Source organism: Phytophthora sojae (assembly GCF_000149755.1).
Source record: "Phytophthora sojae unplaced genomic scaffold PHYSOscaffold_1, whole genome shotgun sequence".
In the NCBI taxonomy this organism is placed as follows: domain Eukaryota; phylum Oomycota; class Peronosporomycetes; order Peronosporales; family Peronosporaceae; genus Phytophthora; species Phytophthora sojae.
In genome coordinates, this window is record NW_009258115.1 from 3,941,146 (window position 1) to 3,963,974 (window position 22,829).

Here is a 22,829-nt window from a genome sequence, read left to right on the forward strand (position 1 = left end):
GTCTGTGTAGGCTTTAATCGGGGTGGCTTCAGGGTACGAGAGGTCGTGAATCGTTCGGTCGGAAACGCTCGCATCGTCGTCGCCTTTGTCGGCTTCTCCGAAGGGGCTGATTCAATCTCGGGCCGCAACACCCGTAGATACATGTCTCGGACTTGGTAGCGCCAGGAATCCTGCTCCTTGCGGAGTTGGACGTTCGACCCTTGGTTTGGTGATCGCTCTAGTTGCCTTGATGGGGGGGCTTAAGTCGTACTTGTACACCATCACGGACAATTTCTTGGAGCTGATCGAGGTGCCAGTAACACTCGGAGTGCTAGTCGATCATTGCGGGGATTCGGTTCTTTTTGGGCGATAGTACTCCACGGATTGATCTCGCAATAGCTCCACAAGGGGTTAGCAATGCACCCGTCTGGCAGACATATTCGGAAAGCGCGAGCTTCAGTAGGGTACCCAGCCGAAAGGCTTCTGCAGCGTCAGTACCGCGGACTTGGGTTAGGTTTCACGCGGTAGTGTCATACCAAATCGCGCCAATGTCGTAACCAGTTTGGCACTACAACCCAGGTACGTCGCACACCCACAGTTGTGTGTATAATCATGGTGACTGTGTCATTAACGACGTGTCGCAGATGCCGTTTGGCCGTTACACTTGGACGCTCGGGCCTCGCCGCAGCGGATGAACCTCTACTGTTGACCGGGTAGACCCTGGTCAGCTCTTCGCATATGCTTGGTAGTATGTGTGTATGTAAGAGGGCTGTTATTACATCCATACGCGGGGCGCAAAGATGTTCGCGTCTGCTGACCCATGTGCTTGGGTTGCGCTAGTCTGTGTACCGTTTCTATTGCGGGCCGGGCAGTATAGTCGTAGGTGACTGTATAGTTGACCCGGACCGTAAGGTTAAGAGTGGCGCTATAGCCTTAGCCTACAAGGGCTATGCATTGTCTACATCCGAACCGGCGCCGGAAGCGACCGGTCAATGGGCAGCACCAACCGAGGTTTCTTTAACCTGGCGCAGTGCCAAAACCGCCACATTGTATGCTGGCTGCATTACAGACTGCAAAATCGCGCGCGTTAGTCTAACTACTTCTCTGTCTCACCAATTATAGGTAGTTTGATTTTTTGTGTACCTCTTAAATATGTTAGAATGATTTGATTGGATATAATTATTTGAGGTGAGGCTCGCATCAGGCCACCGTAAAACGGTTGGTGCGTGCGCTTAATCTACGTTAGGAGCCCAAGACAGCAGAACCTACAGTCAAAATGCCAAGGACAGTCAGCGCGAAGGACAGTCGGAGCGAAAGACATCACGCCGGAAGTAAGCGTTGCAGTGGTGGTCTTCCTTACCACCTTAAGTAAGGAAGGCCGCCTCCGCTACGGGACCATCGTGCGGGCCAAGAAGCTGTTCAAGTTCAGCCGCGCTGCCGTCGAGACCACCTGGGGTCTTCGGGGCGATCCCGCCGCGCTGGTGCAGCCTCGGCGGCCGTACCCGCCCAAGTCGACACGTCTCAGCCCCAAGGAGGTGGGCGAGCGTGTTGCGGCCGTGCCGCTCTGCCAGCGACAGACTCTGCGTGCTTTCGAGGCGGTATCCGGCATCCCAAGATCCACGCTGCACAGGCACCTCAAGTCCAAGGTCCTGCGGCGCTTCATCTCGAGGGTCAAGCCGGCGCTTACGGACGCACACAAGCTTCAGAGGCTGACGTGGGCTCTTGCCCAAGTGCAGCGCCCAATTGGTAGGAATTTGCGTTATTTATTATTGATGTTAGTAATTGAAAACATTGTTTGAAATAATTATCAACTAATGTTCTCCAAAGGCGGACTTTTGTATCGCTTTGATGCTATGTATGATGTAGTTCATATAGATGAGAAGTGGTTCAATATGTACAAGGCGTCTTCTCGATACTACTTGGCTGCTCACAAAACACTACCTTACCGTTCGTGTTCAAACAAACGCTACATCGGTAAGGTAATGTTTCTCGCAGCCGTAGCAAGACCAGATATGATTTTTCACGAAAAACATATTTTGACGGAAAATTTGGGATCTGGCCCATTGTTGAGCGCACCAAGGCAAAAAAAACTTCCAAAAATCGAGTTGCCGGTACGCCGATTACCACAAATATCAGCATGTCAAGTAAAGTGTACGTGGAGATGCTCAAGGAAAACGTTTTTCCAGCTATTCGTGCAAAATGGCCGGGTAAGTTTGTTATTTCGGAAGTACTTTTGACTTATTTATCTGAACTAACTTTTTTTATTTACGTATACAGGTCGGAATACTTGTGTTATTCGTGTCCAACAGGATAACGCAAGCCCGCATGTGGAGGAAGATCATGGTAAGGTCCTCGCCGCTGGTAAGGAAGGTGGCTGGAATATCGAAATGTTGTGCCAGCCACCTCGCTCACCAGAGTGTAATATTCTTGATTTAGGGATTTCTAACTCTATTCAAGCGATTCAGTATCGGCAACCAACAAATCAGATCGATGGGCTCGTTGAAGCAGTAGATAACGCTTTTAACCCTATTGTGGTTGGTGGTCCTAAAACCTTGCAATATGCTTGGTTTACAAATTTAATCCAATCAAATCACCCCTCTATTGATTTTGACCTATTATCTCACTTGCGTAAAACCAAGCATATTGCGAGGTTTACAACAATAATTGCAATAATTATTGGTAAACCCCTGCAAAATGATATATTATGCTGCGGGGTGCGGAGCAAAACCAAGCATTTTTTTTTATGCATGTTTTACACTTTACTATAGGTACTTCAGTATACAAAATCCAAGTATAATATTGATCACTAAAGGGTTAGCAGTGCTAAAAACCAAACTATTGAGAAATGCTTCCTCACTTTGCAAAACGTGTTGGAATGCATTATCTCTAACGAGGGAAAATATGATTTCAAGCTCTCTCGAGTTCGTAAGACTGTCGGTCCGACTGGTCTCGGTCCAACGTCGCTTGCAACGACAGTGTCAACTATAGAAAATGGCTACAAGGCACTGACGTCTCAGATTCTTAATCAATAGAGCCACTTTTTAAATCGGAACATATATTATTTAATTATGTACCTAAAATCTTGATGCTCATTGATTGGATAAAATTACCATGTGACTTGACCGATATCAGCATAACAGGCAATAAAATCTCGAGTGTTTCGCATGTTTCTGGTGCTTGTGCTATTGCGTACAGAGTCGCCAAGTCGGAGCAATCTCGTGGTAACCTTTTTGTTTTATATCACTAATTTTCCATGGAATTACAAAAACAAACTTATTTCTTTCAGAGGTGCGTTTGCATTTGTGTTGTTATTTACTTGCTAAGAGCCGTTATTACATTGCAAAAAAATACTGTGAACAGCGCCCTACCACGGGCTTTACAACGCGGGTATGCTGGGCTTTGGGTTGTTTGTGTAGGCGAACTTATGATAGAAAAAAAACAACTACCTACAAATTGGTGGGACAGAGAAGTACTAACAAAGGCTCAAACATGTCGAAATCGATCGTAAAATTGAGCGAGATACGGCCACCAACGTGGGTGGTCCATCCAACTTGTCACCAGGGATGTAAAATGAGCGGTTTTGCGTAATAGAATAAAGGTTTTCGGTAACCCCCCCACGCGTAAAACTAGGAATATACCGGTTTTATTGTGATTGTTAAAAAGATTCATGCAGGGGGCCTCTTACTCTGTCGCTAAGCTAATTTAGCTGGCGCGTGAATCCATTCCGGATTAAGGCAATACAGATAACTGTTAGTATAGATAGCTAGTAGAAACAGACAATGATGATTACCTCGAACACGAGCCAAACGCCGAGTCGGGCGCTGGGACCTTAGGCGGCAGCGTTTCCCACGTGTGGACTAATACTCCCACACTGAGTCGCGGTTGGCGACCTCAAATCTGGCGACGAGCTCCCATGTGATCTCGTCGTAGCCCTCCCACTGGATTAGATAGAAAGTGACTTGGTTGATGTGGCGTGTTGCCCAGAGGCGTCGCACCACAGAGGCATCTGCCGTCGGTACGGCTGGGGCATTGCCAATCCCGCCTGTGGCGATGAAGTTATCGTCATCGCTCTTGTCGTCACTCCCGTCAGCGCCTCCTGTTGCAACGAGACGTGGCACTGGAGCGCTTGGCCGGCCTACACGCCAAACGCGGTCGTCGCGGCAGGCAAACCGCGCTGAGCGGCGCTGGCGGGCGTTTTGCGGGGTCATGGTGGCTTGTTAGGAAGGTGGCATAGTGACAGGAAATCGCAGACTGATAAAGGCATAGCAGCAGTAGCAGCAGTAGCGGCAGCTTGTGTGCAAGTCAATGTGCAACATCGCATGCAACCGTCCGCCTATTTTACTGTTGTTTAGTATAATGGATATAATAGTGGTTCTCACGGTTGGTAGATTTGCTGGTTGCAGGTAAATCTAACCAATCAGCGTAAACCTGCAGGTGTGTTCAGAAAGTGAATTGCAGGTTAGCCAGCATACTTTGTGACTTGCTGCAGGTTTGGCTGCTGGTTTGCAGGTACATCCTATTGGCTGATGAAACCTGCGGACCTTCCAACCGTGAGAACTACTAATAGTAAATTTTATATGTTTAATCGGAATTTTAATAAGCCTAGCCTCGAGGGAGGTATGCCTACGCATGCAAGTACATAACGTAGATGGGCTCTGGCCCCCCAGATACGTGACCTGCTCCACCGTCGTCGCTTCTTATTCTCCACTTATGTGCCAGTTCGCGATTAATTCGTGAACGCTGTCGCGCGTTTCTTGGTCCATCCCTTGGCCGGGGTAGCGAGGATCCAGGAGGTAGGCGACACCATATGCATCCCCGTAGACGAAGACGAAGTGCTCGTCGAGGATCTGCTGAATCTGGCCCAGCTACGAGAGCGGTATCTCTATCTTCCTGAACTCTTTAGGAGGTTGAGGAACATGCCGTAGACGTCTGATGGCGTTATCGTGTCCTTCTCAAACGCCTTCTGGAGTTTCGACAAAACTTCCAGGAGCTTGATCGCCTTTTCAGCTGCTGAGCGAAGTCCCTGGACACGACGGTATCGCAAGCGTGGCGTGGCGTTGCTTTGCTTTCTGCTCTTTGGCTCTCGCACGAAGAAATCCTCGGGCTGAAACTAAGGCGTGCAAAATCTGCTCAGAAGCCAGCACCGTCACGAAACATACTTCAATGGTGCCCCAACGCGTATCCACTGGCAGGAGAGGCTCAGTTTACCCTGCATGTGCTGAAGTCGCTTCAGTTCATACCATAGTTGCTGAGTTTTCCTTAGGAACCGCACCAGCTTCCGGCGATTCTCAGCGAGCGCCCAGCCGGTCCACGAGATCCTTGACCATCAGATGCAGCGTGCGCGAGATACAGCATATTGGGCTTCTGTTGCTGCAGCGTCGACCAAACCAGGCGATTCGTGGCTGAGTTGTCCGTCACAACAGACGCAATCGTGAAGAAGTCCACCTAGGCCATGACACGGAGGATGTCGGAGGCTAAGAACGGTGCGTTATGAGTGTCCGAGCCGGTGTAGATGCATTCCAGAAAAATGGTCAGATCGCCCATGAGCAGCACGTAGTTGATGACAGCCTTCCTGTTAGCGTCCGTGTATCCGTCGGTCGTCAAGGTAACCCTTTTTCTTTTTGCCGAAAGCATCAGCTTCGAGTGGAAGTCGTCGTAGCATACGAGAGCGCCATACGCGATGCCAGTGTCGCTGCGACGGACCCTACTGCCATGGGTAACCCAGAATGCCTCGAACCGCTACGCGTGGTTGCGCTGGGTTGTCACGGGCAATCTGCAGCTGTCGTTTTGCGAATCTAAGGAAATGCGTCAGTAAGTATTTTCGGATCTATTTTGATGGTTTACGTGTATGCTAATGCCGTTTGTTATGTAGGTACACGAAGCTAAATCACATCTCCGTCGAGACGCTGACCGCCATCATGGAGGCCGTGACCAAGGCCGTGGAGAAGATGATTGGTGACGCCATTCTGGCCTTGTCCTCGACGAATGGACCCACGGGACGGAGCACTATATGGCGGTATATGGCTGCTTCGAGACGACAGCGGATCCTCAGTACCCGCTACTCTCGTTAGCGCCCGTCATGGATGAGCCTGACGACCAGTTGATTGCTGACGGCCATCTGACAGATAAAAAGGTTCCTACCTTTTTTGGTAAGTTTATCTCCGGGTGTCTATTCCAAGTTGGCGACAACCGCGGCGTAAATAAGCGGCTGGCAAACCTACTTGGCGTGCCGCTAATCATCTGCGCCAACCACCGCCTGAATTTGGCGGTGCGAGACTAATTGGAGCCCCTTGGCAGCATCCTCGAAGAGGTTCAGCAGTTTATGCGTAAGTTGCGAACTTTGAAGCAAGCAGCCAAGTTGCGGTAAGTACTCGGTTTGCTGGTTTATTTTGGTTTTTGTATTGATACTAAACTGTGTTTGTCTTTGGGTGTATTCCGAAATTAGTGCCAAGACGCCATTGACCGCTGGCCTTCGACAGGACACGCGCTGGTCGTCTGCCTTTTCGATGCTCAAGCGCTATTTTATGCTCCGTGAGTTTATTTCGGTTGACGACGAGGAGCTCTTGGACTTCCTCCCGTCGCACTCAGCTCATCGCAGACGTTACTGGCAAGCCTCCGGGACGTCGAGTCTGTCTCCAAGCACCTGCGGGCGACGCCTTCACGCTGATGGACGTGCGTGTCCTGTTCGGCGAGCTCCTCAAGAGCCACCCGTCATTCGCCAAGTATCTCGGTAAGGAACATCGTTCATTATGTGTCTGATGTTTATTTTAATCTAATTACTATGTCTTTGGATGGTTTTTTAATTATGTACAGCTACTGACGCGGATATTGGCCACTCCGCCGTATTCGAGCAGGCGGTCGTCAAGGTGCTGGACGCCCAGGCGGCCTTGCTGACGGACGGCGAAGTCGCTGCGCTGGAGCCATTCAAGCGCGCGCAGGCTCCTGGGGAAGGCATGGACTGCATGACAGCGGGCAAGGAAGGCTTCGCTGTGCGCACGCTCAAGCGACGAAAACTAGCAGCTGCGCCGGCCATGTACGAGCTGCTGGAGGCGATTCCACCAACGTCAACATGGTGGAGAGGCTGTTTAGCGTCGCCCGCGCTGTGCTGCGCCATGAGCGCCACCGCCTCTCCCCTATGATGCTGGAGATGATCTTGTTCCTTAACCCCCCCCCCCCCCCGCACTCATACGTTGTATATGACTACATGTTATGAAAAAGAACAGCACGTCTTTTTCTACGTGAAATGCACAGGTGTAGGTGAAAATATGCACAAAGAACGAGTAGTAATTGCAGAGAATGGTGGATTAGACTGATTATTTGATTGCCTACAGATTGCTAACAGGAACCGCTCTCCCCATCATGCGTACGAGACAGTGCTACCCCAACAATGCCCTGGGTACTCCGATCAGATCAGACAGGATATGATACATGATTGTGCATAGTGGCTCGAAATGCAAGATGAATCTCGTCCGATGTACCAGGGTATGTATAAGAAGAGGTAAGCTGAAAAGAATGAACACCGTAGACACTCTATTTTGCTATGTAAGGGTTATATTGCGCATGTAAGTACTAATATGCACCCCTCAGAGAGAATGCAGCCTGGGGAGGTGGCCCAATCCAATAAAACCGAACAGGGTGTGCGCTATAATAATGCTAAGGCGCCATTAGCCCGCGGTTGGGAAGACGTTTCACTTGATTGCTAGCTAGGTGCAGCAGGTTCTGTGTTTTCCAGGCATGCAAAATCTGGTATGTTGGGATGCAATCATAGGATACTTCCGGCATAGACCCGCCCTTGTGTTTGATTTTTGTTCACCATCAATAAAAAGGACACTGCAAGTTGTAGTATATACACCCTGTCGAAATTTAGCTACCCATCCGAGGGCGTCTTAGACAACATGTGCGTCTGTCTGTGTCAACCAGTTTCCCGCAGGTTATAGAAATGTGTCGTACTTACGGAAGGCAATAGTTAGATCAAATACGCATAGTTTTAACATGTAGTATACAGCTTTAACATGGTGTATATTGATCAAAGCCAGGGACCGAAAAACCTCGCGAGTGCGGGGGGGGGGGGTTAAGATCAACAGCTCGCACTGGGATGTAGCGACAGTGGAGCAGTGCCTGTAAGTAGGTTCAGGTGTAACAAGATTGCAGTAATTTACTGTGTCAACACGTAACTTTATTCATTCTCTCATTCAGATGCAATTCAATATTTATTATGCTATCCGGTGAGCAATATATATATATATATCGTATTATTGGCATGCCTGGCCAAGTGACGAACAGCCGAGGAGGTGGAAGAGTCCATGAGGAAGCAGGTTGCAGGGTTGAGCTTGAAGCCGCAAAAGTACGAGTGAGAGTAATTAAGAAACACAAAGGCACGCACGGAAAAGGCATGCTGCATCTTACAACCAAGGACCCAAGCTAGGAGCCATTTATCCACGGCTCGGATAACCCGTGTGTTTTTACCATTCCGCCCGTAAATAAGATATTACCCGCCCAAACTTTTGTAAAAACGCGGAATTTGTCCGTCCCTACGTGGCCTACACTGGATGAGATTGTTTCAGCCCAGGAACGATACGCACACACGGTATCTAGCAACTTCCTGGTCAGAGGTGATTCTGGCCAGGGCTACCACAAAAGAGACCATGGATACCGAGCCAATGCAACGACCTGCTACAGAGGCTCATGGTAATTGCTCATTGTGGTGCGCACGGTCACCACGGCGGTGCTGCTATGATGGAGCACCTTCAACGCCATTTTCATGTGGACCACTTACGCAGGAAAGTGGACAGATTCCTGGCTGCCTGCTTACTGTGTCACCATGTTAAAGGAGGAAAGGTGGTGCAACGCCCATGGAGTGAAACTTTCCGCTGCCATGAGCGTAATGGAGCATTACATTGGGATTTCCTTACGGTGGGTGAATCGTTTGGCGACGACAAGTACCTACTAGTATTGAAGGATCATGCGACACTACTGTGAACTTGTGCCGTGCGCTACGCCGTCTAGTGCTGTTGCAGTTGCTGCGATACTAGATTGGCATGATAGATTTGGTATTCCGCCGATTTGGATCAGCGACCAAGGTACCCATTTTAAAAATGAGGTACTTGCGGAAGTTTGTAAGCGGCTCAAGAGTGAGCAGAAATTTACGGTGGCTTACAGCCCGTGGATCAATGGTAGCATTGAGCGTGTCAACCGTGACTTAATCCAAGTTCTCAGAGTGATGTGTCTGGAGTACAAAAAGGACATCCGGGACTGGACAATGTTTGTTTCGCTACTGAGAGCAACCATCAACCACACACCTGTGCCTTCACTGGGCAACAAGGCGCCTGTAGTGCTGTTCTGTGCGCTACCATTGCCAACCCCGCTCGAGTTCTGCTCCGGCTTGGAGCAGCGGGAGGTACTGGAGTTGACTGAACAGCCCGATCTGATAGAGCAGAAGCTGCAAGCGCTACGTGCAAGTGTCTAAACTATGCAAAAGGCAGTCGATGAAGAACGAGAGCGGCAAACTCAGCGCAACAAAAACGACCAACGAGGTGCGCAAAAGGCCAACTTTAGTGTGGGAGACTACGTGCTGTGGTCTCGGGTTGACCAAAAAGCACCAGGACAAACTGTTACCGTAAATAACGGCGAACATGCAAGGTTGTAAAAAGTAGAGATCAAGTAAACCCGTAAAAAGTAGTTTGAGGGCGTAAAAAGTCGCTAGCCGCACACTTGACTCCTCGGGTGCAACCACTCAGTCCCAGAATGGCCCCGAGCGCCGCCTAACTACCACGATCTCGCGCAAGCTTAAAGCCCTCGAGCGCATTGCTGCAGGGGAGAAGGCGAAGGATGTAGCTGCTGCATGCGGCGTTGACCGCGCTACCGTGTGGCGGTGGGAGAAACAGCGTGAAGCCATAGAAGCAGCGAAGCCAAACCGAGTCGGTGAGAAGAAGCAGACAATGGCGCTTTCGGCTGAGACGGAGCAAAAGTAGGTGTCAAAGTTGATTACTATTGTTATTGCTGTATGACTCATATTTGTGTAGGCTTTTGGCGTGGATTAGGCACATGCGTTGCACCAAGTTATACTGCGTCACCACGGCTTGCATTCGGTATGCGCACGGATACTTCGACCCCGACTACACAGCCACGCGCAGCCTGGACGCGGTGAGGATGTACATATTCCGTTTCTCAAGCGGGATCGACTTACCTACCGCTGCATCACTCATCGCGGAAAAGTGACGCGGAAGGGGATGCAGGTAACTTGTTATTCATTAACGTGTTAATAATATTGGATGTGTTTAAATTTGGACTGTTTGAATGTGCAATAGATTGTAACGGACCGCTTCGCAGAGACAACTGTCCATGTCATCGAGAATAAGGGATTCTTCCCTGCAGGATGTCTGTTGATAGGTACAACTATGTATACAACATGGACCAAACGTCAGTATGCTTGGACATGAACCCACACAGTACAATTGACTTTGTGGGCGCTTGCACAGTTAACGTTATCCAATGTAAGTTGAAGTCGCAGTTTATTATTGTTACAGTTTGTGTTTTGCTAACATGACAAATACGTATTTGTAGCGACGACGCCGGACTCCTTTAGGGCGTCTGTCTTCTTATGTGCCTCCGCTACTGGGAAAAAATGCGCTCCCTTATAGTGTTCGCTGGTGTTCCTGATGCCGATGTTCATGACGAACTTCGAGCGCAACGGGACCTCTTCGACTGGGACAAGGCGCACTTTACTGTTCAGCCAAAACCTTACTGCGACCAGCGCGTCATGCAAGAGTGGATTGACGATGTTTGGAGTCCTGATGTACAAGGTCCGAGTGTTTTACTACTTGATAGTTTAAATATACAACACAAGATGGAATGCATCAAGACTTCGTTAGAAGACAAGGGGCACGCAAAGGTGGTGTATGTACCCCCAGGAGTCACAGGCTTAGCGCAACCTATGGACATTGCGGTCATGAAACCGTTCAAGGACCGATGCCGGGAGCTGTACCTACAATTTGTACGAGAAGGTGGAGTCTTCACGACCCCAACGCAGAAGAGAGGTAGGATTGCAGCGATAGTTACCCAGGCCTGGGAGGAGGTCGACGAAGAGAGCATCGTCAACGGGTTTTTGGGGGCTGGCCTCGTCGCAATAGGCCCCCGCGATGCTAATGGCGACTTTGCCTCTCCAGAGCCCACACGCGAAGGAATTGTTGACGTTGAATAAAATGGAGGTCTGTTGTACGACGGGGTGTCACTTTACGATTTTGGTCGTACTAGCATAAAAAGGTATCCCTCATCGAGTTTTACGAAAATATGCATCTTCGCTGTACGTTGCATGTTCGCCGTTATTTACGGTAGTGATGTGGATTGGTCCCTACCAGATCGTGAAAGCCGATACGCCCTCTTTTGTGGTCAGACACTTTGCTACGGGAGCATGGATGGAGGTACATGGCTCGAGACTGAAGTACTATGCAGACAAGGACTTCGAAGTGACAGAAGAAGTTCGAAAACACGTAGCAACTCAAGGAATTGTACTGGCTGTGTCTGAGTTGAAGGGGCATCACTGGTGCCCAAAGAAAAAGGACTACGAGGTTCTAGTGGCCTGGAAGAGACTGGAGCCGATCGAGGACTCGTGGGAGTCCGTACGATCCTTATTTAAGGATATACCAGTCCTGCTGCGAGCGTATGTGTCACGTGCGGCAGACACAGGGCTGACAAAGTACATTGAAAGGGCGTCGAGATTTGCGCCAAGCTGAAGTTGCAGAGTGATTACCCGGAGTGACGGTCACGGCAACATCTACATTCAGACGACATTCGTGCAACATCACATTTTGGCCCGACGAACCAAGTCAAGTTTGGTGTGGCCAAGGCTTGACGGAGTGGCGTAGCGGCGGGCTACATGGACCAAGCCTATCCACGAACACTGGGCCGCACAGAACGTGAGGCGAAGCTGGTACCGTAAACCACGGGTTCATTGCAACAGGGGAAAAAGTCCTTGTCTATTACTTTTTTTATAGTTTTTACACGTAAAAAGTCAACTCGCCCCCTGAACCAACAACCCCTCCTCCGCCCGCGCAAATGGCATCCGCTAATTTACTTTTCGCGCGCAACATGCCCAGAAGCCCAAAGAACACGAACAAGAAAAAGCTACAAGTATGTATTTACTTTAAGGTTCTGCACCTACTGCTATGCTAATATTTTCTGTATCTGTAGGCACTCAAGCTGCTTAAGGCGACAAGTGCGACTGTAGTGGCAGTTGCGTCTGCTGTTGGGGACGACCGGTCGACGCTTCATCGCTGGAAGAAGGACGCCAGTCGTATCGCTGAATCGAGCCCCAGTCCGTGCTTTGCCGGCCCCAATGCGCGTGCTCACGTATACGTGCAGCAGCCTGAGCTCGAGCAGAGGTATGGTTCTCAAAACACGTATGCCTTTTGAAATTTTCTAATTGTATTCTGATGTCGTTAAACGAATGTAGGCTACTCGAGTGGATTGTCAACACGCGCAAAAACAGATATCTTTGTGTGTCTACCAACTGCCTACTGCTTATGCACTCGAAGTTCGCTCCCGCCCTCTTCGCGACACGGTCCCGGGCGGCTAGTTTGATGTTCATCCGCCGTTTCCTCAAGCGCAATCGGCTGACAGTGCGGCGGATTACTCACAAGGGCCGTAAGAAACGGTCGGATATGGAGGTAAGCTACGGTTTTGTTCAATTGAAGGTGATTAGTGTTATCTAAGTATTTGACTACTTATGTATGTTTACAGGAAGTTGCGAATGTGTTTTCGCACTCTATCCTGCGTACCGTAGAGGAGGATGGGATTCTGGCTCACGTCAATGGTCCCGACAAGTATGCGTCAGTGTACAACATGGACCAAACGGCTGTCTATATTGACATGAATGGACGCACCACGGTTGACTTTGTGGGCGCTCAAACGGTCGACGTCGTGCAAGGTAAGGATGTCATTTTCAGTATATTATGACGCTTTGCTAACATTTTGAACGTACCTGTAGGAAGCGCGATAAACGGCTTCCGAGTGTCCGTGTTCCTTGCTGCGTCGGCCACGGGCGAGAAGCTGCCTCCGTTTGTTGTTTTTGCAGGTGTGCCCGGCGAACCCGTATCCCAAGAGGTGTTGAACCCTGCTTTTGGAGCGGCGTCCGTCGAGCATACCGTGCAGACGAACGCGTACTGCGACGCCACGGTCATGCTGGACTGGATCGAAAGGGTACGTGTTTTGGTATGCTACGTGTATTGACATTTACTAATTTGACTTGATTTCACTATAGGTTTGGAAGCCGTCAGTCGACGGTTGCAAACTACTGATTCTGGACAGCTTAACCCACCGGCGACCGCTCTTATCTCAATTTTGCAGGGATAAGATTAATATAGACATTTGTATAGGGTAAGAGAGGTCCCCAGCGGCCGGCGCCGATCCTTCGGGCTCCATCGACGTTCAGTCTCATTGGTCAGATCCACCCAATCAAAACTTAACTGAGGTCTTAATACTGAGCTGGTTGAAGACTACGCTGGGAAAAACCTTGGCGTACTTTGTCCTAAAGATCGGGATATTTCCTTCTGTAGAGAATCCAAACCAGAATATTGTAAAATATGAGCGAATAGTTGTGATACTACTAACTTACATTAACAGCGACCCCTCGCGATCCTGCCGATACTGCGGTGTCCAGGTTGCATCTGTAAGTTGTCGTGAAAGTGTGGCGGAGCGCCCTAGATAACGCAAGCAATCCGATCATCTAGAGCATTGCTGGGTCGCGCAGGCGGAGGGGCACAGGGCCGTTCGAATATAAGGGTCTAGAACGAGTAGGAAGCGCTGCGTGGGCACTGCAGCGTGAAAATATGGTTAGCCACATTGAGTGTCATCATTATTCCTCCATCATGTTATGATTTATGCCCCCATGCGTGCTGATGAGGCATTGTGAGCAATGCCGTCTAACCGCTGTTTGACTCAAACATAGGTTGGCACCTTAGTTCCGACACAGGGAGGTGGTAATACCCTGGCATCACGTTCATGTTTGAGCGGGCCGCAAAACCTGCCGAACCAAAGGCGACTAGCTAACTAAAACGTCGATGAACTTGCTATACCACACTCTGGTCTCTACGAGACCTACATGGCAAGAATAATCAAGCCGAGACGCTGAGCGTCAATAGTCGCTTCTTTCAAGTGGCCAATCTACCGAAAGACAAAGAAGCACGTGCTTCCATTGTATTCGGTCTGGTCTTCATGAAGCGACGTTGATTGTGGCCACGTGGCTACCTGTATTAGCTTTTGTATGTTCAACCACGTCAACGTTGCTTCGACGACTTGTCAACATCGACATGTTTGTATTGATCTGAGTATAGTGATTATCATGACATCAGACATGTCGACATTGACATGTTTGACTAGACTTTTGTATAGATGTCGTTATGTCAAGATTGAGATATTTGTCTAGGTTGCAGTACACGGCAATGCCAACGGCTTCATATATTGCTCTGTTACTCTAATGTAAGCTCAAACTGTCATAAGCCCCGGTCGTTCGCTGAGCTACCCGGCTCGCCGGGAGGTATGGCAGGCTGTCGATGAGGGACTCGCAGGCGCATTGGCATGTCCGGCTTGTAAGAGGCCACGATCATGCTTTCCACACAGGGCTTCTAGTGAGGCGCACGCGCGCCGCCCATGCCAATGTTGTCGACCGCCGCGAGCGTGCAGTCCGTATCGGGTTTGGCCCGGACCGCAAGCGTACTGTCCAAGTTGGGATCAGCACGCAGTCCAGGTCGGGCATGGTCGGTGATCGTGAGCCTTGGGATGATCTGGGTCCGCGAGCATGCCGTTCGCGCTGGGCTGGTCGAGGGGAGGGGGCAGACGGAGTCGCCGGTATGGCGTTGGTACCGGGCATCTCGGGGGACTCGATCGTGGCTTCCTTGCCAAGACTATCCGGGACAGCACAGGGGCCCACCGAACCGAGCTTGAGGAGGGCGCAGAGCATGCCGACCGTGCCGGGCGTGTCGGGGGTCAGCGAACATGCCGTCCGTGCCAAGCGTGTCGGGGACCGCGGAAGGGTTGGCCTCGCCGAGCTTGTCGGGGTCCGCGAGCATGCCGACCGTGTAGGGCATGTCAGGGGCTGCCGGTATTGCGTCGTTGCAGGGCATGTCGGAGGCCGCGCGGGTGTCGTCCTTGCTGGGGCTACTGGGGGCCGTGAACGGGAAGGTCGAGTCGGGTTTGTCGGGCTCAGCGCGCGTGTCGTCCGTCGCGGGCGTGTCGGGTCGCGAGCGGGTCGTCCTTCCCGGGGTCCCGGGTAACCATGAACGGGATGGCGGAGTCAGGCATGGCGAGGGGCTCGGGCATGTCGTTGGTGTCGGGCATGCCGTCGGTGGCGGGCATGTCGGGCTCGGGCATGACGTCTGTGCCGATCTTGCCGGGGGCCGCGAACGTACTGCCCGCGCCGGCCTTGTCCGGTCCCGCGAGCATGCCGCCTCAGTAGACAGCAGCAACTTCGGGTTCGGCAGAGGTTGAATGAGAGGACACCGGGGGCCGGGTGCGATCACGACATTGTAGGCGCTTGAGTGCTTGTCGGCGTTTTTAGAAATGAGCTTTCGATGCGGAGCGGCGGCGAGCTTTGGTTCCGATGATACGCTCACGAAGGCGCGCCTCAATTCCGAACCCGGGGGAAATTTGTAAGCAAATCTATTGGCTATTTCAGGAGTAGTTAGTGATCATTGGCGGAATCGTTTGAATACTTGCGATGATTGGTGGAATTGCTTAATGGCAGCAGGAACCGCGCAAACAGCATGGCGCGAAAGGGGACGAAGATGTGCACGTTGAAGTGATAGCGTGACGTGTATAGCGTAGCTTAAGTATGGAAGTCGGAAATGGCAGCCGTGCCACAAACTAGATTGTCCCGCATTGTGCTACCTTGCAGAAGTGCCCATTTTGGCGGCAGTGGCGGACACCGGCGGCACCAGATCACAGCCGCAGGCCGTCCTAGCTTTAGGATCGCGCTCAAAAGCGACTATAGGATGCAGTGAAACTAATCTAGGCAATCTAGGCTGCCTAGATTAGTTTCACTGCATCCTAGGCAATCTAGGCTGCCTAGATTAGTTTCACTGCATCCTATAGTCGCTTTTGAGCGCGATCCTAAAGCTAGGACGGCCTGCGGCTGTGATCTGGTGCCGCCGGTGTCCGCCACTGCCGCCAAAATGGGCACTTCTGCAAGGTAGCACAATGCGGGACAATCTAGTTTGTGGCACGGCTGCCATTTCCGACTTCCATACTTAAGCTACGCTATACACGTCACGCTATCACTTCAACGTGCACATCTTCGTCCCCTTTCGCGCCATGCTGTTTGCGCGGTTCCTGCTGCCATTAAGCAATTCCACCAATCATCGCAAGTATTCAAACGATTCCGCCAATGATCACTAACTACTCCTGAAATAGCCAATAGATTTGCTTACAAATTTCCCCCGGGTTCGGAATTGAGGCGCGCCTTCGTGAGCGTATCATCGGAACCAAAGCTCGCCGCCGCTCCGCATCGAAAGCTCATTTCTAAAAACGCCGACAAGCACTCAAGCGCCTACAATGTCGTGATCGCACCCGGCCCCCGGTGTCCTCTCATTCAACCTCTGCCGAACCCGAAGTTGCTGCTGTCTACTGAGGCGGCATGCTCGCGGGACCGGACAAGGCCGGCGCGGGCAGTACGTTCGCGGCCCCCGGCAAGATCGGCACAGACGTCATGCCCGAGCCCGACATGCCCGCCACCGACGGCATGCCCGACACCAACGACATGCCCGAGCCCCTCGCCATGCCTGACTCCGCCATCCCGTTCATGGTTACCCGGGACCCCGGGAAGGACGACCCGCTCGCGACCCGACACGCCCGCGACGGACGACACGCGCGCTGAGCCCGACAAACCCGACTCGACCTTCCCGTTCACGGCCCCCAGTAGCCCCAGCAAGGACGACACCCGCGCGGCCTCCGACATGCCCTGCAACGACGCAATACCGGCAGCCCCTGACATGCCCTACACGGTCGGCATGCTCGCGGACCCCGACAAGCTCGGCGAGGCCAACCCTTCCGCGGTCCCCGACACGCTTGGCACGGACGGCATGTTCGCTGACCCCCGACACGCCCGGCACGGTCGGCATGCTCTGCGCCCTCCTCAAGCTCGGTTCGGTGGGCCCCTGTGCTGTCCCGGATAGTCTTGGCAAGGAAGCCACGATCGAGTCCCCCGAGATGCCCGGTACCAACGCCATACCGGCGACTCCGTCTGCCCCCTCCCCTCGACCAGCCCAGCGCGAACGGCATGCTCGCGGACCCAGATCATCCCAAGGCTCACGATCACCGACCATGCCCGACCTGGACTGCGTGCTGATCCCAACTTGGACAGTACGCTTGCGGTCCGGGCCAAACCCGATACGGACTGCACGCTCGCGGCGGTCGACAACATTGGCATGGGCGGCGCGCGTGCGCCTCACTAGAAGCCCTGTGTGGAAAGCATGATCGTGGCCTCTTACAAGCCGGACATGCCAATGCGCCTGCGAGTCCCTCGTCGACAGCCTGCCATACCTCCCGGCGAGCCGGGTAGCTCAGCGAACGACCGGGGCTTATGACAGTTTGAGCTTACATTAGAGTAACAGAGCAATATATGAAGCCGTTGGCATTGCCGTGTACTGCAACCTAGACAAATATCTCAATCTTGACATAACGACATCTATACAAAAGTCTAGTCAAACATGTCAATGTCGACATGTCTGATGTCATGATAATCACTATACTCAGATCAATACAAACATGTCGATGTTGACAAGTCGTCGAAGCAACGTTGACGTGGTTGAACATACAAAAGCTAATACAGGTAGCCACGTGGCCACAATCAACGTCGCTTCATGAAGATCAGACTGAACCAAAACCAAATGCATTTTCATTGCCTTGGGGCCGAGCCTTTTTTACATAAAAAATACCAGAGACGTCCAGCGCCAACGCCATGTTGTTGTTGACGTGTGGGTCCTGAGCATGGATGGAATTTAAACAAGGACGGTGCTGGCACTTCATTCAGGTGTTGGGCGTGTCCAACACCATAGCCCGGTAGCTGCTCCCTGGACGGCCCCACTTCTGGTGCTCTACCTTAGCCGTACACATTAACGTCTGCCCAATGGGGTATCCACATCCTCCAACACAACTACATGCAGTATTTGCTTGGAAGCATAAAATCATCCGTGCTGCGCAAAATTTATCTAGTTACCTAGCAACTTTCTGGTGATCATATCCACTAGCTCTCAGTGCCTCATAAACGCCATGCTTCTAAGAACAGCTATGATCTTCTTGCCCACGTGATCACGTGTAAAGCACTTGGTGCAAGTATGAGTGTGAGTAGCGTTACCCACGCCTACGTGAGATAAGCCCATACTCAATGGGGCCTCAGTAGAGACTTGCAAACATGCACCAATAGGTATGAGCCTGTGAGCGCCAAATACACGAGAGGCTGTATGGCCACAATACTGGCGATGATAATGCTGGATGCACCCCTCGCTATTTTTCAGAAATTTACATTAGGTTGAAGCACTAAAATGTAGCGCTCACGTTGCACTTTCAAACGTAAAACCACGCATCACACCCAATCAAGGCGCGAACGAGTTCGCGCGCGCGAATCGACCTACCACGCACAAAATCCGCAAAGCAATTTGATTGGCCAGAACCAAGTTAGCGGGGTCTCGAAAGGTCGCCACGCCGGTATGGCTTGAAACGGCACTTTCCCCCGAAGTTTTTCTTATCCCAGCAAAATCGGGATAACGGTCGCCGGTGGGTTAAGGACCCACAAGATGGCGTCGGTCCGGTACGCCTTGCAACAAGAATGCTGCACGCAGGTCGAGTTCGTGCCTCCCGGGGTGACTGGCATATGTCAGCCCATGGACGTCTCTGTGATGAAGGCTTTCAAGAACCACATCACGTACGTACTCTTATTCTTAATTGTACTGATGCTGTCATTTACTTACTCTGTGCTACGTTTTTAAGAAATGCGTACCTGCAGTATCATCTCGAGCACCCGTTTCCGGCGACTGCGCGCGAGAACCGAGCCCTGATGTCACGCCTTGTGGCCGAAGCCTGGGACGCGGTACCTGCCACGGTGATTACCAACGGCTTCATCAAGGCCGGCTTGATTCCAACCGGCCCCCGAGACCGCAGTGCCCGCTTCCGGGTTCCCGATGTGTCGGCTAGCAATGCGCCACTTGTATGCGATGAATAAAATTTGCTTTTCCTTTTTTGTCAATAACAGACTTTATGTGGCCCAGAGTGGGGTGTCACCCCTATGATTAAATCTTTAAGAGTCCTTTTTTGGGTGTTTTTACGGGGTGATGCACTCTACCCGTACGTTGCAGTGAACCCGTGGTTTACGGTATATGTAACGGGGTTACACGCACAAGTGGCTACAGCTACTTGCAACTCTAACAGACGCGACGTCTATTAGAGGTTCGAAAGACTTTCTCGACCTTGGTGTAGACATACCAAAGGCTACATACATGTACGATCACCACGACATAGAGACTTAGGATTCCTATTGGCTGAAAGCAGCATCTTTTAGCCAACGAGCGATATGCATAGCATTGGAATTCTGCCAACCAGCCGTTGGCAGATTCCTAACTTATAATATTACATAGAGAGGAAGTCAGAAACCATAAAACAAAATAGCAGTTTTCATCTGTACCAAAGCCCGCTACTTAGAGTCTTTATCTTGTTTAAAGTGTACTCGTGGATCTCGAGTATACTTAATTCAAGTAAAAGAAACCTGCGCTTCCTCATACACGTGCGCACACGTGTAAGCCGTAGTAGTGAGCCAAAGTAGGCCCACTACAGTATAGGTGCTTAGAGGACGTAACACTGTAGGAAGATACTTCTAGCAAGACCGATCAGTTTACATTCTACTTCGTAGGAGACAAGCAATAGAAGAAGGTTTACCTGGAAGCGCCAGTATGTTCAAGACCGGAACCCAGTCCATTCTCCGACGCCAGCTCCAGAAGTCCACACACTACCTCCTACACCTCGCTCACGTCGCCCACCTGGCCCTCAGCCAGCGAGAGCGTCCTCACAAGGAATACACCGAACCTGACGCGCAGGACATGCGAGAAAAAGAACCCGCTGGCACGTACGGCGCCATCAGCAATGGTAGCCGAGTAGATAGATAGCAACTTCATCCACGCTGACTTGGCTGGGCCAGCAACAGGCACAGCAGCCTGTAACAACAGCTCGGTCAGCACCAACTCGGTCATTGCGTACGCCGTCTCCAAGCACAACAGGAACGCCAGCACCAACGACAGCGTCTCCGACGTCAGGCCCAGAAGCCCACACACTACCTCGTACTCCTCGCTCACGTCGCCTATTTCGCACTCAGCCAGCCAAGCCTAAAATATATTTCTACTGTTTTCTAGTGTCGTTGTAAAAATACTACGTATGTATTTAAAAAATTAAGATTGGGAGATGAAGATTTAAAATTCTTTTGTAATTACCACAAAACGCTTCGCCAAAAGATGTCGCGACGCTGGGAGCCAGCGGAGTAAAAGGTTCTGCATGAGGAATGCACTCTTGCGGGGGGGGGGGGGGTGCCTGCGATATGGTCAGCCTATTGCCTGCCCTCGACAAGGCACCACGCAGCCTGCTCGCGGTCACCAGCCAGGCCCAGCGGTGGTGCAAAGATCACGGCATTCAGTGTGTGACGCACTGGACTCCAGAGATGGTGCGGTTCGCGAGACAAATGACAGACCAGTCACGAAGAGGTCGCTCAATTGCTGAGTGAGAAATTCCGGATGGCAATTACAAAGAGCATGGTGCAACAAAATCTGCGGGCTGAAGAGCACAAACAGGCACATCCACCGGCAACACGCAAGCGCCCCTGGACCTCCGACGAAGAGAACGTGGTCGTGCGAACGTTGTCTTATACCATGCCCGAGCAGGTCCATCAGTCCTTCCTTCAACTCCGGGATTTGGGTGGGGGAAGAACAAAGGCTGAATTCAATAAAATGCGTCGCAAAATGAAAGTCACGTCAAGATGGTGCTCGCGTGGGAAACGAGCCATCAAACCAAGATATCTATCTAGTCGCTGAAGCTTCTTCTCCAAACCACAGTGGTGCTGAAGGCATCGCAGACACCGCGATCCCTCGGTGGCACCATTTCACCTACGCTGCCGGCTTGCCATGAAGTTACCCGTACAGCTTTTGTGTCGGTTGATCCACCGGTTACGATGTCTGCCTCGGCAGAAAATCACGAAATGGAGGCGCCACGCCCGCCGAACCCGCACGAATGGCTCGGGTAGGCCAGGAATGCATGGTAATGGCCAACACCGCCACCGGGACCGCTAATACGGCAGAAGATGGAGCAGTGGAGGACACCATACATGATGCTCCAGCCCAAACAACAGCTGTCGTACAACACACACAACGGATGGATCTGGTGATGCAGCGAAATGTGGTTGATTTGATAAAAGATGAGATGGTTCAGTTGAGAGAGCACGATGCGCGGATGACGTTTGGAAGTTGTCATGACGAATGGAATGTGCCGACCGGAATAAAAAAATATGCCAACGCCACAGAACAATATTGTGTTTCAAGCTCGAAATGCACAACTTTGGCTCCGTGACCGGGATAGACACCGTCAAGACTACAACTATCCGCGCATAAGCAACCTCGGCTGGTTGCGATTGCCGCAGGAGAGACTGGAATTTAAAGTGAACGCCAGGACGGGCAACTCAATCATTTTTGCAAGCAGCGCAGTTTTCCGGGGTTGCCCGAACATGAAGTTGTCGTTTATTCGCCACCTTCATTTTCATCGCAATGGCACGTATGGACCGTGTTGAACAGCTAATTGCGGGCTCGAGTATGATATGTTATCGTTGACTATCCAGGCCGACGTAAATTGCCGCCATGCGGCTTATCAACTACGAAACGAGGTTTACCGAAGTGATTTTGAAAATGACCAAGACTACCGTCTGGCCCTCGCTCTCACCAACCACTTGGATGCGGCGGCCATCACCTTAACTCGAGGCAACAACCCCAGGGTAGTTTTTAGCGGAAGAGTATCAAGTTGGCAGCCACTGAGAAAGCACATACAGAGGTGGTCTACACTACCTTGGAGCGTAAAGGAAGCGTTGTCATATTTGAGTCTGGTATTCATTGACGCTATGTGTGGGGATCGCAAAAGCGATCAACTAACCCGCAAACACTCGGTTGGCCACTTGGTCGAGGGAGAGCTGTATACCTTGGGTTGATTTTTCGAGTCGAAGGACCTCGATACCTAGTGCTGGTCCCAGTCACAACGATGCCGCTCAGGATAGACGAGGAAGTCGAGTGGTATCCCCATGATAGCATTGCTCAGCAAGTGGCTCGTTTTGAAAATGTAAACTCACCGATCGAAAGTGAAGACTTGTGGACGAAACTGGCGTTCCGAACAAGTCAATGCACACTTTCGTGTCCTTCTCTTCACGATAGTCTATCGGAGAACGAGCAATTCATGAAAAAGTACAGACGGCTGGATCGGCGTCAGAAGAAAGCTGTGTATCGGATACTCGGTGGCAACGGTATCGTTCCCATCGTTGGTCCTTATGGCAAGACGACTTTATTACTCTTGCTGCAACAGCTTATGTCAAGTGGTTGTACCCCCAACGACTTGTGGGTGAACGAACTCGATGTGGAATTTGCTGTGGTTGATGCTTGCCAAGGGCGTAACGTAGACATTTGTCTTGTGAGCACAGTGCGTCACAACGCTGACGGTAGCATCGGTTTTATGACGTCGTCGCGTCGGGTGTTAATCATGCTTAGCAGAGCAAAACATTACTTGATCGTTGCTGCCCATATCTCAACATTAAGCTCGGATTACTGTTTGGACGAAGTGTTCCA

General features: G+C 51.2%; 11 protein-coding genes across 11 annotated transcripts; 8 read left to right on the forward strand and 3 right to left on the reverse strand.

Moving 5' to 3' along the window:
- Window positions 1-3,836: 3,836 nt before the first annotated feature.
- PHYSODRAFT_293398 (hypothetical protein) lies at window positions 3,837-4,187 on the reverse strand (the record flags this gene model as incomplete). The annotated part of the gene is made up of 1 exon (XM_009516566.1): window positions 3,837-4,187. The coding sequence occupies one exon, from the start codon at window positions 4,185-4,187 to the stop codon at window positions 3,837-3,839; it is 351 nt and encodes a 116-aa protein (XP_009514861.1).
- A 1,352-nt stretch (window positions 4,188-5,539) lies between these two features.
- PHYSODRAFT_261622 (hypothetical protein) lies at window positions 5,540-7,118 on the forward strand (the record flags this gene model as incomplete). The annotated part of the gene is made up of 8 exons (XM_009516567.1): window positions 5,540-5,584; window positions 5,705-5,790; window positions 5,852-5,934; window positions 6,021-6,128; window positions 6,154-6,161; window positions 6,423-6,510; window positions 6,578-6,709; window positions 6,793-7,118. The coding sequence occupies 8 exons, from the start codon at window positions 5,540-5,542 to the stop codon at window positions 7,116-7,118; spliced, it is 876 nt and encodes a 291-aa protein (XP_009514862.1).
- A 2,132-nt stretch (window positions 7,119-9,250) lies between these two features.
- PHYSODRAFT_433431 (hypothetical protein) lies at window positions 9,251-9,583 on the forward strand (the record flags this gene model as incomplete). Its single annotated transcript, XM_009516568.1, has 2 exons — window positions 9,251-9,376; window positions 9,491-9,583. Coding segments are annotated over 2 exons (219 nt in total), but the record flags the coding sequence as incomplete, so codon positions are not given.
- A 334-nt stretch (window positions 9,584-9,917) lies between these two features.
- On the forward strand, window positions 9,918-11,179 carry PHYSODRAFT_293399 (hypothetical protein; the record flags this gene model as incomplete). Its single annotated transcript, XM_009516569.1, has 3 exons — window positions 9,918-9,946; window positions 10,002-10,122; window positions 10,712-11,179. 3 exons carry the CDS (start codon window positions 9,918-9,920, stop codon window positions 11,177-11,179), a joined length of 618 nt encoding a protein of 205 aa, XP_009514864.1.
- Window positions 11,180-11,309: 130 nt separating this feature from the next.
- Window positions 11,310-11,711, forward strand: PHYSODRAFT_473615 (hypothetical protein; the record flags this gene model as incomplete). The annotated part of the gene is made up of 1 exon (XM_009516570.1): window positions 11,310-11,711. A coding segment is annotated over one exon (402 nt), but the record flags the coding sequence as incomplete, so codon positions are not given.
- A 355-nt stretch (window positions 11,712-12,066) lies between these two features.
- On the forward strand, window positions 12,067-13,649 carry PHYSODRAFT_261607 (hypothetical protein; the record flags this gene model as incomplete). The annotated part of the gene is made up of 6 exons (XM_009516571.1): window positions 12,067-12,108; window positions 12,169-12,359; window positions 12,431-12,644; window positions 12,718-12,904; window positions 12,965-13,176; window positions 13,599-13,649. 6 exons carry the CDS (start codon window positions 12,067-12,069, stop codon window positions 13,647-13,649), a joined length of 897 nt encoding a protein of 298 aa, XP_009514866.1.
- A 951-nt stretch (window positions 13,650-14,600) lies between these two features.
- Window positions 14,601-15,417, reverse strand: PHYSODRAFT_321380 (hypothetical protein; the record flags this gene model as incomplete). The annotated part of the gene is made up of 4 exons (XM_009516572.1): window positions 14,601-14,748; window positions 14,814-14,879; window positions 14,971-15,176; window positions 15,250-15,417. 4 exons carry the CDS (start codon window positions 15,415-15,417, stop codon window positions 14,601-14,603), a joined length of 588 nt encoding a protein of 195 aa, XP_009514867.1.
- Window positions 15,418-16,606: 1,189 nt separating this feature from the next.
- PHYSODRAFT_321381 (hypothetical protein) lies at window positions 16,607-17,555 on the forward strand (the record flags this gene model as incomplete). Its single annotated transcript, XM_009516573.1, has 4 exons — window positions 16,607-16,774; window positions 16,848-17,053; window positions 17,145-17,331; window positions 17,424-17,555. 4 exons carry the CDS (start codon window positions 16,607-16,609, stop codon window positions 17,553-17,555), a joined length of 693 nt encoding a protein of 230 aa, XP_009514868.1.
- Window positions 17,556-18,764: 1,209 nt separating this feature from the next.
- On the forward strand, window positions 18,765-19,189 carry PHYSODRAFT_321382 (hypothetical protein; the record flags this gene model as incomplete). The annotated part of the gene is made up of 2 exons (XM_009516574.1): window positions 18,765-18,892; window positions 18,958-19,189. 2 exons carry the CDS (start codon window positions 18,765-18,767, stop codon window positions 19,187-19,189), a joined length of 360 nt encoding a protein of 119 aa, XP_009514869.1.
- A 787-nt stretch (window positions 19,190-19,976) lies between these two features.
- PHYSODRAFT_321383 (hypothetical protein) lies at window positions 19,977-20,897 on the reverse strand (the record flags this gene model as incomplete). The annotated part of the gene is made up of 2 exons (XM_009516575.1): window positions 19,977-20,317; window positions 20,879-20,897. 2 exons carry the CDS (start codon window positions 20,895-20,897, stop codon window positions 19,977-19,979), a joined length of 360 nt encoding a protein of 119 aa, XP_009514870.1.
- A 1,723-nt stretch (window positions 20,898-22,620) lies between these two features.
- PHYSODRAFT_434631 (hypothetical protein) lies at window positions 22,621-22,776 on the forward strand (the record flags this gene model as incomplete). Its single annotated transcript, XM_009516576.1, has 1 exon — window positions 22,621-22,776. A coding segment is annotated over one exon (156 nt), but the record flags the coding sequence as incomplete, so codon positions are not given.
- Between the last annotated feature and the right edge of the window lie 53 nt (window positions 22,777-22,829).